The 14572-nt window shown below is 57.9% G+C and overlaps 1 protein-coding gene across 1 annotated transcript; it reads left to right on the top strand.

The window, feature by feature from the left end:
* The first annotated feature begins 524 nt into the window (after positions 1–524).
* LOC129198257 (butyrophilin subfamily 3 member A2-like) lies at positions 525–11047 on the top strand. The gene is made up of 10 exons (XM_054807409.1): positions 525–579; positions 1041–1388; positions 1902–2186; positions 2864–2884; positions 3513–3546; positions 3672–3808; positions 4296–4443; positions 4654–4712; positions 9029–9178; positions 10983–11047. The coding sequence occupies exons 1-10, from the start codon at positions 525–527 to the stop codon at positions 11045–11047; spliced, it is 1302 nt and encodes a 433-aa protein (XP_054663384.1).
* The last annotated feature ends 3525 nt before the right edge of the window (positions 11048–14572 follow it).

Raw genomic sequence — 14572 nt, 5'->3', positions numbered from 1 at the left:
CATCCAGGTGGGAGTGGGGAGGCTGTTGGTTTCTCTTTTGGTTTTCTGCTTGGAAGATGATTTTATGACCCTGGACTTTGATATGTGGTTGTGAAACCTCAGCTCCTTTTCTGGTGGATAGAGCCTGAAGTCACCCCACAGGCAGGAATTCTGCACCTGAAACCGAGCAGCCTGGTGCCTCCCGCAGCTCCTGCCCGTCCGGTGAGTGCGTTTTCTTTCTGCAGGGGATTTAGAATATTTCCTTTCCTTCAGAGTCTTGTCAGGGATTTGGAATAAATGCTGGTGAGGGGGAGTGGGGCAGAGCAGGGGGCTGCACCAGGGGAGCCGTGTCTGGTCCAGTCCTGCCCTGGAGCAACGGTTTGTTCTGCCATTAGGGTGCTGGTGCAGGTGGTTTGGTGGGAATTCTGGAGCCGCTTTGGGGGCAGGTGCAGCCCTTCTTCCCCATCCCCTTTCCAGCAGCTGTAACCCCCCATCGCCTTCCCTCTGCCACCCTGCCCCTCCCTCTTCTCCAGCTCCGGATGCAGATGTGGCTCCTCCTGAGTTATTTGGTGACTCTCCACGTCCTGCGGCTGGGATCAGGTAGGGATCCTGCAGGGCTGGTGGGGGGTTTTACCCACTCTGGGGGGCAGCTGTGGGGCAGGGGAGCTGCCGTGGGGTGGGGGGAGCCCAGCCCAGAGCTGGGCCCCGCATGGGTTTGGCTTTCGCTTGGGCTCTTTCTGCAATACGTCCCTTGCCCTGGGGACACCTTTGGTCCCATCCTGCACCGCTCCCCTCAAACATTTCTGGCTTGCAGCAGGGCTGGCTGGGGTGGAGGTCGTTTTCTGGAGCAGGTTCCCGCTCCCAGGAAACCTCCTTCCCCTTCCAGTCCTCCCACTCCCTCTCCACTTTCTCCACTGTCTTTGGACCATGGGGAGGGCAAAGCAATGCCTGTGGGATGGAGCGTGCACCAAGGTCACGCCAAGCTCACCCCTTGCCATGCAATGCCCCTAAATTAACGTAGGCGCAATCTCCGTGACTCTGTGTCCTTCTCCGTCACCAAGCTAACTTCAGCGTGGTGGGACCAGACCGCCCTCTCCAGGTCACTGTGGGGCAGTATGTCGTGCTGCCATGTCACTTGTCCCCCAGCATGGACGCTCGGAGCTTGGATATCAGGTGGATCCGGCACCAGTTCTCCAAAACGGTGCACCACTACCGAAACGGAGAGGACATGTACAGGGATCAGATGGAGGAGTACGGTGGGAGGACAGAGTTGGTCAGAGATGGTCTCTCCAGTGGACGCCTCAATTTGCGAATCTCTGGGTTGAGACCCTCTGACGATGGTCAGTACGTCTGCACTGTGACAGATGGTGCCTCTTATGGAGAAGCTACGGTGGATGTGGAGGTGTCAGGTCTGTGTCCGGTGCGGTGTTTGCAGGGGCTGGTGCGGGTGTCCCTGGGTTTGTGTGTCCCTCCCAGAGCTCTGTCCCATCCTCAGGTGTGTGGATGAGCTGCCGAAGGACAGGAGCCGTTGAAAGAGGTGGGGTGCGAGGGGGCTGTTGCCTGCAGTGCCTGCCCAGGAGGGAGCACGCAGGTGGTGCTGGAGGTGGTTTTGGGGCAGAGCCACATGGATGCGGTGGTTTTGCTGGGTGTTCGTTGGGGCTTCTTGAACAAAGACGGGTCAGTGCTGATGCTGCCTTGAGGCACTGAAGCTCGGCAGCTGGGTCTTGCTCTGCTGGGCTGTTTTGTGGGAGATCTGGGGTTGTTTGGCATCAATGCTCTGCAGTTGCTGCACAGGTTGGGGTGGTTTTGGTGGCCGGTCCCCCAGCCCTGGTGGGACCTGTGATGTGTCTGCTATCGGATTCGGTCATCACCTTTGAGTTGAGTCCATCCCACACTGACCCCAACCATGGGCTCTTCCCCAGCCACAGGCTCTGTCCCTCAGCTCTCCCTGGAGGCTTACGAGGATGGAGGCATCCGGGTGCTGTGTCGATCGGCCGGCTGGTACCCACAACCGGAGGTGCTGTGGAAAGATCCCAACGGGAAGCTTCTCCCCTCGGCCTCCCAGAGATATTCCTCGGATGAGAGGGGCATGTTTGACATTGAAGGTGTCATCGTTGTGTCCAATGGGAACAGACATGGGAAGTGGTCCTGCGTGCTCAGGAACAGCCGCCTCAACCAGGAGCAGAAGACGTCCCTGCACATCTCAGGTGCAGTGATGGCAGCCAGACCCTGCAGCGCCGGCAGCAGGGCTGGGGTTTGCTGCGTTGCTTTGAGCAGCTTTTGATCTGGGGTTCCCAGTGCAAGGTGTGGGGTGCGGGGGCACAGGAGGGGTGTGCACCTTCACAGCAGTTCTAGTGCACGAGAGAACCGGAGCCTCGTGCGCTTCAGGTGAGCATTGGTATGTGCAGGGGAGAGAGAGGACTATGTCCCCTTGAGGCCAGGGCTCCCAGGACAAGGGGCTTGTGAGCTCGAGCTTTGGGGCGTTTGTCTTTTTGTTCTTCTTCTGCTCAAACACCGGACTCTAAAACCATCCCTTTTCCTGCTGATGGTTTTGTTTCTCAGCTCCCTTTTTCCACAATGCCCGTCCCTGGATGGTTGGTGTGGGGGTGCTCCTCGTGCTTTCAGCTGTGTTCCTTGGCCTCGCTGCTTATCTGTGGAGAAGGAAAGGTAAGTGGTTTCAGAAGAATGTTTTGCCTTCACCAAAAAGCTCTTTGGGCAAAGGAAGGAAGGGCACAAGGACACGGCGGGGTGTGGTCGGGAGGACAGGGAGCAAGGCCAGACCATCTCTGGCTGGTGGGAAGGTGCAGGAGACCCTCCTGAGATGTTCCCAGGGATGAAGGCAGCTGCTGTCCTGACCCCCTCTTCCTCTGCCTTTGCTTTTCAGGGCTGCAGTCCAGAGAGCTGGGTGAGTCCTTCTGGCCCCTTCCCCCAGCAAAACCTCCAAGCAAAGGAGCCCCCCTGGGAGGGACTTGGGTTTGGATGGCTCTTCACCATTCTCTGCCCATTCATCTGGGTTGACAGAGCCCAAAATGGGGCAGGAGAGCTCTAGGTTTGGGGGCTGTACTGGGCATGGGACATGTCCTGCCCCATGGAAAGAAATGAGGATCAATGTGGGGAGCAGAGACCGAACTGTAGGTCTCCCCTCTCCTGTACTGGTGCTGATGAAAGGGATGTCCTCCACTCATCACCCTTCATGTCCCTTGGCTCTTTGGTGGTGCAGTGCAGAGAGCTGCGTCAGTCTCCTTATTCTGCCCACTTGTAAAAATCTTGCTCGAAGCAAGTAGTCCAAGTATTCAGTTAGCTTCAGGCAGTCTGAGCCTTCAATCTTTGAGTCAGGCTTAAGTCCAGAGTGCCTGGGTGGGCTGACGGGGATAGGCTGGAAGGGAGCCCTTCCCAGGAGCAAGGTGGTCTTTTCCAGATCCCCAGGGAAAGAGTTGGGGATCTGCCCAAACTCTGTTTGCTCCTGTGGGAGCAGCCATTGCATGACAACCTGTCCCCTCTGATCACTTAATGCTTTTGGTTTTGCTTTCCAGAGAAAACAGTTGCAGGACTGAAGGGTGAGTGTCTGTGAGCTCTGTTATGGTTTGGGTGCTCTCCTGGGTGCTCTATGCTCAGCCCTTTCCCTCCTTGCCCGTCCTCTCCATCCCTGCAGCCCCTGGCTCTGGGAAAGCCCAAGGCAATGTGCCTGGCAGGGTGGGCAGCTCAGGGGCACCAGCCCACGCCTGGACCCTCGCCCCTGCCCAGACTTGCTGGGGACCGGCTGGGGGATGTGACCAGCTCTTGTCTCTCCTTCTAGCCTGGAGAAAGTTTCTGCTTCCCCACAATCCAGGTAATCCCGTATTTTATTGCCCTTCTGGGTGGGTCTCCTCCCTGTGCTTGTGTGCAAGGGGCATCTGGGCTGGGCAGTGCCTGGGACTGGCCGTGCCTGGGTGTGTTTGGTGACTCAGACACCCCCGAGCAGGGCACTAGCCTGTTCTCCAGCCCCTTTTCTTGCCTTTCCAAGGCATTGTGAGTGGTATCCCTGGGGCCAAGAGGAGCCCTCTGCCACCCCCCTGAGAGCCCGTGCACTGCCCAGACCCAGCCACTGCCTCCCCATGCTGCTCCTCCCTGCTGGGGCTGCAGCCCCACCGTTGCCTGTTCCCAGGGGACCCAGCTGGGCCGTGGCCGTGCTGGGGCCGGCCCCGTCATGGGCATCTCTAGGAGGAAGGAGATGCCCCGTGTGCTGCCCCGCGGGGCAGAGCCTGGCCCCAGGGTGCTCAAACCCTGCCCACGACGCAGCTCTGCCCCGATGCTCTGGCTCCTCCTGTCCCCTGCAGACGTGGTGACCCTCGATCCAGACTCGGCTCATTCCCAACTTGTCCTGTCAGCGGATGGGAGAAGTGTGAGAAGGGGAAGAGCACGGCAGGACCTGCCCGACACCCCTGAGAGATTTGACACTCGGTGCTGTGTGCTGGGCCAGGAGGGGTTCAGGGAGGGGAGGCACTGCTGGGGGGTGGAGGTGAAGGGGGAGGTGGGAGGTGATTCCTGGTGGGCTGTGGGGGTGGCCAGGGACTCTGTGCACAGGAAGGGGGATCCGGCCCTGAGCCCTGCAGGAGGGATCTGGGGGGTGCAGCACTGGGAAGGGCACTTTGTGTCTCTCACCTCTCCTCCCCTGTCCCTGGGCCGGGTCCCCAGGAGATTCTGGGTCTGTCTGGACTGCACGCATGGGCTGGTGACTTTCATCGATGCTGACAGTGGGGTTGAGATCTTCACTTTGCCACCAGCCCTGTTCAATGGAGAGATCATCCGACCCTGGTTTTGGTTGGAGACAGAGGAAACCCAGCTGTGCCTGAGGGACTGCACCTCCTAGACCCTCTGCCCCCCTTCCATCCCCACCACAGCCCCAGACAGCCCCTGCCCTGCTGCAGACACTGCCCGCTCTCCTCTCCTCCATCCCGCAGCAGCACATGTCCCTCTCTGCCCTGCCCAAACCCACCCTGCCCAGGCACAGCACCATGGCCTTCAAGAAAGCTTTGTGGGTGACCATGGAGTGTGGCTGTGCTGGTTCCTGGGGGCTTTTGGTCCTGATTCCTGCCTGCCCGCGAAGGGCATTTGCAGCCAGCGCAGTTGGAGCAGTGGTTGGAGCAGGAGCCTGGGGGCAGCTCCCTGCAGGATGAGCACGGGGAGTGGGGGGCAGAGGCGGGGGGCACTCACAACTCAGGCACCCCCTTCTCTTCCTTCTGGGCACCCCCAAACTTTGCCAGCACCCCCTGTCCCCAGGATGCCCCTGCTCTCTCAGCATCCTTCTACACCACACAGTCCTGTTGGGAGCAAGAGTGATTTGTCTTTCCCTAATCCCCTTCCTCGCTGGGCACTCAGGACAGGCGGCTGCGGCTCGTTGCTGCTTTTGGGGATTGGGCTGAGTGTGCGAAAGCATCTTGGTAACCGAGTGGCTTTAGGTGCAGCAGCAGAGGAACCTTCTGAGTGGAGAAAGAATTTCCCAACCCAGGGCTCTTTTAAAGTGATATTTAGCAGTATTGATTGCTGTGGCTGCTGCTCTGGGTTTTGGACAGCACCATCCCAGTTTGGCCAAGTCTGGCTCTGATGGCACCTCATGTCACCACATGGTTGACAGTGCCATCCCAGTATGGCCCAGTCCTGCACTGGTGGGACCCCCTCACCACCCCATGTCCCCATCCAGGTGGCAGTGCCATCCCACTTTGTCCCAGTCACTTACTGGTTCTTCACATCCCAGTGTCCCAACACTTTTTTTTAGTTCTTTTTTTACAGTTTTGTTGAGAAATTCTTTTACCAAACAACGATTAGCTTTGAATGTAACAAGGCCTATGAGTAATTAATGTGTACGGAGAAGATCTCCTGACCTTGAGAACAGAAACCTCCTGGCAGGATTGCCCAGACAGGGTTGATCAGGAAGAACAGCTTGGCCAGACAACCGAGTTGGGAAACATCCAAGGAGAAGAAACTCTCCTCAAAGACTTGTGACCATAAAAGGGAAAAAGGAGTGGGGGGCTAACTCCCCAAACGACCACCTGAGAACCCCACGCATGCGTAGTGTAGTTTTGCAACGCCAGCGTTATGTAAATGTAGTAGATAGGCGGAGAGGTGGAGATTTCTCGGAAAATGTATGACTACTCATGTCGTAAGGTATATAAAGGATGAACTTTTATTTTAGTGTATGCACGACAGGTGGAGCTATCCTCCGTGCATCCGGCGTCGTAATAAAGCAATGCCTGCTTTCTAATACTAAAACGGAGTATTGGAGAGTTTATTATCCCATATTTGGTGACAGGGGCGGAGTGTGAGGAGTCCTGCCCTGAGGAGGAAGGAGCAGCAGAGACAAGGGGTGATGAAGTGACCACAGCCCCCATTCCCCGTCCCCCTGTGGTGCTGGGGGGGAGTAGGTAGAATCGGGGAGTGAAGTTGAGCCCGGGAAGAAGGGAGGGGTGGGGGGAGGTGTTTTAAGATTTGGGTTTATTCCTCATTGCTCTACTCTCTTTTGCTTGGTAATAAATTAGATGAATTTTTTCCTCTAAGTTGAGTCTGTTTTGCCCATGATGGTAATTGGTGAGCGATCTCTCCCTGTCCTTCTCTCGACCCACCAGCCTTTCGTTACACTTTTCTGCCCTGTCTAGTACAGGAGGGGGAGTGATGGAGCAGCTCTGGGGGGCTCCTGGCCTCCAGTCAGGGTCAACCCACCACAGCCCGACACCGCTTGTGCCCAGCGTCCCTTGTGGCGGCATCTCTGTCACCGGGCATTGCTTGTGCCTGGCCCTGCCTGCGCCTGGTGTCCCTCATGCCTGACATTGGTTTTGCCTGGCATCGCTTGTGCCCCGTGTCCCCTGTGCCCGGCATCGCTAACACCTGGCAGCTCTTGTGCCTGGCAGTGCTCCTGCCCGGCATCTCACGTGCCCAGTGCACAACGTCACTCGTGCCCAGATATCACTCGTGCCCACTGCATGATGTCCCTTGTGCCCGGCATCGACTGTGCTCCGTGTCCTTCGTGCCCAACATCACTTCTGCCCGGCATCTCTTGTGCCCAATGCACACGTCACCGCTCGTACCCGGCCCCACTCATGCCACAGGGTGTGTATGTGTGTGTCCTGAGTGGGACACCATGGGTTCCCCTGTACAAAACCACCCCGTTGCCACGCAACATCTTTATTGTCGGCACAGCAGTGTCACCCCTGGAGCTATGACACAGGTAGGAGGTGTTCCCCAAAATGGGGAGGCTGCGTATCGTGGTTTTACCCCAGCCGGCAGCTGAGCAACTCGCAGCCCCTCCCTCATCAGGATGGGGGAGAGAATTGGAAGAGTGAAAAGGAGAAAACTCGTGGGATGAGGTAAAGACAGTTTAATAGGGAAAGCAAAAGCCACAAGCACAAGCAAAGCAAAGCAAGGAATTCATTCCCCACTTCCCATCGCAGGCAGCTGTTCAGCCATCTCCAGGAAAGCAGGGCTCCATCGCATGTCACGGTGACTTGGGAAGACAAACGCCACCGCTCCAAACACTGCCGCCCCCCCTCTCTTCCTCTTCCCCTTCCCCCAGCCCCTTATAAACTGAGCATGACATCATATGGAATGGAATATCCCTTTGGTCTATGGGGTCAGCTGTCCTGGCTGTGTCCCCTCCCAACTCCTTGGGCACCCCCAGCCATCCCGCTGGTGGGGCCGTGCCAGAACCAGCAAAGGCCTTGGCTCTGGGGAAGCACTGCTCAACAACAACAGCTCCAGATAACAAAAACATCTCTCTGTTATCAACACTGCTTCCGGCACAAATCCAAACCATAGCCCCATACTAGCTACTGTGAAGACAATTAACCCTCTCTCAGCTCAAACCAGGACAGGTGGGGTGAGAACTGGCTCAATGGCAGAGCCCAGGGGGTTGTGGTAAGCAGCACAGAGTCTAGTTGGAAGCCTGTAGCTAGTGGTGTGCCCCAAGGGTCAGTGCTTGGTCTGCTCTTATTCAACATATTCATCAATGGCCTAGATGAGGGGACAGAGTGGACCCTCAGCAACTTTGCTGATGATACACAACTGGGAGGAGTGGCCGACAGAGCAGAAGGCTGCGCTGCCATTCAGCAAGGTCTGGACAGGCTGGAGAGTTGGGCAGAGAGGACCCAAATGAAATTCTGCAAGGACAAGTGTAGGGGAGGAATAACCCCAGGCACCAGTAGAGGTGAGGGGTTGACCTGCTGGGACGCAGCTCTGCGGAGAAGGACCTGAGGGTCCTGGTGGACAACAAGCTCTCCATGAGCCAGCAGTGTACCCTCGTGGCCAAGAAGGCCAATGGTATCCTGGGGTACATTAAGAAGAGTGTGGCCAGCAGGTCGAGGGAGGTTCTCCTCCCCCTCTACTCTGCCCTGGTGAGGCCACATCTGGAGTTCTGTGTCCAGTTCTGGGCTCCCCAGTTCAAGACAGACGGGGAGCTACTGGAGAGGCTCTACTGGAGGGCTACGAGGGTGATGAAGGGACTGGAGCATCTCTGGTCTGAGGAAAGGCTGAGAGAGCTGGGGCTGTTTAGTCTGGAGAAGAAAAGACTGAGAGTCTGAGACTGTCAGTCTCACCTCCGTGCCTGGCCAGATGATGGAGCAGATCCTCCTGGAAACCATGCTCAGGCACATGGAAAATAAGGAGGTGACTGGTGACAGCCAATGTGGCTTCACTAAGGGCAAATCGTGCCTGACACATCTGGTGGCCTTCTCTGATGGGGTTACAGTGTTGGTGGATAAGGGAGAGTGACTGATGTCATCTAGCTGGATTTGTGCAAAGCATTTGGCACTGTCCCACACGACATCCTTGTCTCTAAATTGGAGAGACATGGATTCGATGGATGGACCACTCGGTGGATAAGGAATTGGCTGGATGTCGCACTGAAAGAGGTGTGGTCAATGGCTCGATGGCCAAGTGGAGATGCTATGGTTCTATGTCCCCAGCCATCCCCACCACGTCCCTGCAGTGTCCCCAGCCACGTCCCCACCACGTAACCCCACTTCCACACCATGTCCTCCCCACATCCCCCCTGTGTCCCCAGCTGTTCCCTGTGCCACAGGTGGCCATCGTCCCCCAGGAGCCAGTGCTCTTCTCCATGCCAACATCACCTATGGGCCGGAAAGCTGGAGCCCGGCGCAGGTGACAGTGGCAGCCACCCATGCAGGTGCCCACACCTTTATCACCCGCCTGCCCCGGGGCTATAAGACAGGTAGGAGGTGCCCCTCTATCTCGCTGTCCCCGTGTCCCCGTATGCCCACACTGACCCACGTTTCGCGCAGAGGTGGATGAGCTGGGGGAGCAGCACTCTGGGGGACAGTGGTAGGGGGTGGCCATCACTGGTGCCCTGGTGAGGGATCCTTGTGTCCTCCTCCTCAATGAGCCCGCCAGCGCCCTGGACGCAGAGAGCCAGCTGCAGGTGGGAGGTGACACCCGTGTCTCCTCAATCACCCTGTCCAGCAGCACCCCAGTGCCTGGGGGTCCCCCTGGGTCTCCTCTTTCCATCTTCTCCTGGGTCCCCACATCTCAGTGTCCTCTCTGTCCCTGGCCCCTGAGTCTCCTTGGTCCCCAGTTCCAGTCTCCTCTGGGTCCCTGCTGCCTGGGTTGCCTTGGCCTCCAGTCCTGGTGTCCCCTGGTGTCCCCATGTCCCCTGGGTCCCTCTCTCAGCAGCCCCCCAGTCCCAGGTCTCCATCTCCCCTTCGTCTTAACTCCCAGTGTTCCCCAGGTCCCTCCGTCCAATGTCCCCTGGGTCCCTGCTCTCCGTGTTCTCTGGATCCTCACTCCCCATGTGCCCTTGGTCCCCATGTTCCCTGGGTCCTTGGTCCCCATGTCCCCTTGGTCGCAATCCCCATGTCCCCTGGGTCTCTGCTCCCTGTGTCCCCACACCCAGGGGTCCCCACTGATGATGTCACCCACTGCAGGTGGAGCAGGAGATCTTCAGAGCCAGCAGGACCAGGTGTGCGGTGCTGCTCGTGATGGGGCAGGTGGTCCTGGCCATGGGGGCACAGTGGGTGGCTGTGCTGGAGAGGGGATGACTGCATGAACTGGGGTCCCCCAGGGAGCTCCTGCACCCAGGTAGCCACTGCTGGCAACTGCTGCAGGGTGGGGGAGGAGGGCGGAGAGCGGGGGACGGGGACACGGGGAAGGAGGGTGAAGGACAGCAGGACCTGAGGCTGGGGACACCAGATGCCACGATGGGGACACCAAGGGATGGGGATACTGGGGGCAGGGATGATGTCCCTGAGGACATGGATGGGGACACCAAGAGGTGGGATGGGGACACCACATACCAGGATGGGGACGTGAGGGACAGGGATGGAGACACTACAAGATGGGTTGGGGACACTAAGAGATGGAATGGAGACACTGGAAGCTGCAATGAGGACACCACAAACCAGGATGGGGACACCAAGAGCAGGGGATGGGGACACCAAAAGCCATGACAAGGAACTGTTAGAGCTCTGATGGGGGAGTGCAGGCGCCTGGCTGCATGATGGTGACCAAGGGGGCCAGCGGGTTCCACCGGGTGCCAGTGGTACCCAGCAGGGCTGGCCACGGGACACAGAGTTCAAAATAAATCCTTCTGTTTGTACCCAGGATGTATTGGGGCACCCCAGAGCTGGGGTGGGGGGGAAGGGGCTGAAGGGATGGGGGGCTGAAATAGGGCTGCAGGGATGGGGGCAGCAATGGGTTAGCCAGGGGGGCTGCTCTGCCCACATTGAGACAGAAATTTGGATGGAATAAAGCAGAATTGCTTCAGACAGCAGCCGGCTGGGTCATGGGGGCCTGGCCCGACTGCGGGGTCTCAGGTGCTGAAGCCATGCAATTGCCCTTCCGTCATTTCCCCCAGGTCAGGTCCACCCCTCCATCGTGAGCCCACCCATCCATAGTGTCTCTTCCCCCAGTGTCCCACAGAACCGTGAACAGCTCACAGCGATGTTCTCACTCTAGGTCTACCCGAGCCACTTCAATTTTAGCCACCCGGTCTACATGGTCCTTGTGTTGATGTTCTCCAGGAACATGCCTCTTGGACATCTACGTGACAGGGCTCAGCCCAGGCACCAAGGTCCTGATGACATAACGCAGCAGCCCAGAGGGGTTTACCTCCGCAACCATCACTGTAGCCACCCCCACAGGGCACTGGCCACACTCAACGAGTCAGTACGGAGACAGAGTACTGGCCACATTTCTCAGGCAGCAATCTCTAGGTCCAGCTGGGTTCCTACAGAGAACATCTCCCCTGAGATGTCTGATGCATCCACCCAGATGAAAGTGGTAAGGAAGGAGACTTCAGGCCAGGCGGTAGGTTGCAGGGAGTGCCCAGACCCCTCTCCTGCTGAAAAGGTCCGTACCTGCACGAGGTGTGCACAGGTTGATGACCCGTTGCGTCAGGTGTCCGAGTTGCAGGAAACAGTGAAAAGGCTGCCCAGTGTTAGAGGGGCCAAGACAGAGATAGATGGGTGGTTCCATAACCAAGTACCTGTAGTGGGCACCGCTGAGAATGAGGCACCTTGGACCCTGCTGACCCACAAAAGCAGGACTCCGCTTCAGTCTCCACCCTCCAGCTTCACAACCAAAACCAGATATGAAGCTTTAACAGCTATAGACACCCACGAGCAAGGTGTGCAAGGAGAAACTGTACCAGCAGCACACAGTGGGGACCGTAAAAAGAAATGACGAGTGCTCGTAGTGGGTGACTCTCTGCTAAGGGGCACCGAGGCGCCCATCTGCCGACCTGACAGGGAGTCACGAGAGGTACGCTGCCTTCCGGGAGCCAAGATCCGAGAGGTTGCTGAGAGGGTGCCACAACTTGTCAAGAGGACACACTACTGTCCACTGCTCTCTTTCATGGGGCTGATGTGCAGCAGCTCTGACTCAGCGTGGGCAGGGACAAGAGTTTTGGTGGCCAAACCCCCTCACATCCAAGAGTACCCCCCAGGGAGCGCGAGCAACCCGGAGCGCGGCAAACAGGATGTGGTGTGTCAGAAGGGCGTGGTGCAGCAGTTTGCGCAGGCAGGGCGAGCGGGTAGGGCGCAGTCCCCATCCCCTCTCAAGAGGCCAGCTCGCCTAATGGCCATCACCCTCCCAGAAGCACTAGACCTAGCCATGGTCTCCACCCGGCTGAAAGCTGTCGCCAGAAAGAACATGGCGACCCAAACCGAGCGCCCACGTAAACATGCGGCTGTCCAAGTCTCTGGCTGCAGGGAGTGCCTGAGCGTATCGCTGCTACTGGAGGGTGGCGGAGCCAGGCGGATCTCCTCCCAGCCTACGTTGCCCTCCCAGGTGCCCCTACAGAACAGGTTTGTGGCCCTGGAACTTGAGGGACAGGAAAATGAGAACGTGGGTGACAGCCCATCCAGCGGATTGTCTAGAGGCAGTCGGTCGTCCCCACGCCTCAAGACTGCCTCTGCCAAGAGCAAAAGAAGGGTCATTGTCATAGGCGACTCCCTTCTGAGGGGAACGGAGGGGCCGACATGCCGACCTGACCCTACCCATGGGGAAGTCTGCTGCCCCCCTGGGGCCCGGGTCGGGGACGTTACTAGGCAGCTCCCTGACCTGGTGTGGCCCTCTGACTATCACCCGCTTTTGGTATTTCAGGTCGGCAGTGATGAAGTTACAGAGAGAAGCCCGAGGGCCATCAAAAGGGGCTTTAGTGCATTGGGGCGATTGGTGCAAGGAGCGAGGGCACAGGTGGTATTTTCCTCTATCCCTTCAGTAGCAGGGATAAACACTGCAAGGAGCAGGAAAACCCACCTGATCTACACATGGCTCAGAGGCTGGTGCCGTCGGTGGAATTTGGGGTTTTTTGATCACGGGGCGGTCTATTCAGCACCAGGCCTACTGGCGACAGATGGGGTCCACCTGTCTCAGAGGGGGAAAAGAATTCTAGCCCAGGAGTTGGCAGGGCTCGTGGAGGGGGCTTTAAACTAGCTCTGAAGGGGGAAGGGGATAGAACCAGGCTTGCTAGAGATGAGCCTAGGGGCACCATGTCAGAGACGGGGGTTAGACCAATAGCCCAGCTGAAGTGTAACCACATCACCAGTGACGAGCTATGGGAAGGCAGGCCACAATCAGAGGGGCTGTGTGCTAGTAAGATTCTTCAGTCTGCTCCACGAGCTGCTGGGTACGTGGAAGCACATCTGAAATGCTTCTGTACCAATGCACGCAGCATGAGGAACAAGCAAGAAGAGCTGGAAGCCTTGGCTCAGTCCCAGTGCTATGACGTCATTGGCATAAGTGAAGCCTGGTGGGAAGAGGCCTGCGACTGGTGTGCTGTGATGGATGGTTACAGGCTCTTCAGAAGAGACAGGCAGGGCAGGAGAGGTGGGGGGGTGGCCCTCTATGTAACAGAGGGGCTGGACTGTACGGAGCTGTCAGTCGGCAACAGCACAGTTGGGAGCCCCTCGGACCTCCCTGTGTCCCCTTCTCTGGGGGATGGGCTGCCCCTGCATGGGGATGGGAGGGTGGGGACAGCGGGGGACACGTCCTCCCCTGGGATCTGAGGTCCCCGAGGGGACAGGGCAAAGGGACAGGGCACAGCTGGCATGTCCCAACACTTCAAGCCCACACACCCCCATCTTGTCCCCTTCTCACCCACTCCCCACGAGCTCCTGGCTGTTGTCGGGCTGCAGGGACGCTGCTGGGCTCCTCCTGGATGGCCCAACATCACAACGAAGCTCTAAGCTTTGCACCATCACCCCCAACAAACAGCCTTCTTTTGCCTTTCTTCTTCTCCTTTTCTCTTTCCTACGACTGAGGGGCTCCTGCCTTTCACTCCGGAACACACCAATGTCCTGAAACACCAAAGAACCCCAAGAGATGGACCCAGTGCAACTGGCTCAGGTGGACAATTCCCCGGGGTCTGGTTGGGGCTTTGCTCCTTGCTTCAGTGACAGTGCTCATGCACAAGACAATCAGCCCTTTTTGGGAAAGGAAACAGGTATTTCTGGGTGCCAAACCTGGCCTAGTGCTGTTCCCCAGCACAGGCTGCCGGGAGAGGTGCAGCTCCGGGAAAAGCCACCTTCAGCAGCTCCCATCCAGGTGGGAGTGGGGAGGCTGTTGGTTTCTCTTTTGGTTTTCTGCTTGGAAGATGATTTTATGACCCTGGACTTTGATATGTGGTTGTGAAACCTCAGCTCCTTTTCTGGTGGATAGAGCCTGAAGTCACCCCACAGGCAGGAATTCTGCACCTGAAACTGAGCAGCCTGGTGCCTCCCACAGCTCCTGCCCGTCCGGTGAGCGACTTTTCTTTCTGCAGGGGATTTAGAATATTTCCTTTCCTTTAGAGTCTTGTCAGGGATTTGCAATAAATGCTGGTGAGGGGGAGTGGGGCAGAGCAGGGGGCTGCACAGGGGGAGCCGTGTCTGGTCCAGTCCTGCCCTGGAGCAACGGTTTGTTCTGCCGTCAGGGTGCTGGTGCAGGTGGTTTGGTGGGATTTCCGGAGCCGCTTTGGGGGCAGGTGCAGCCCTTCTTCCCCATCCCCTCTCCAGCAGCTGTAACCCCCCATCGCCTTCCCTCTGCAACGCTGCCCCTCCCTCTTCTCCAGCTCTGGACGCAGATGTGGCTCCTCCTGAGTTATTTGGTGACTCTCCACGTCCTGCGGCTG

This window comes from Grus americana, chromosome 32 (assembly GCF_028858705.1).
Source record: "Grus americana isolate bGruAme1 chromosome 32, bGruAme1.mat, whole genome shotgun sequence".
Lineage (NCBI taxonomy): Eukaryota > Metazoa > Chordata > Aves > Gruiformes > Gruidae > Grus > Grus americana.
The sequence above is the reverse complement of the archived record's forward strand: the minus strand, read 5'-3'. Positions and strand labels throughout refer to the sequence as shown.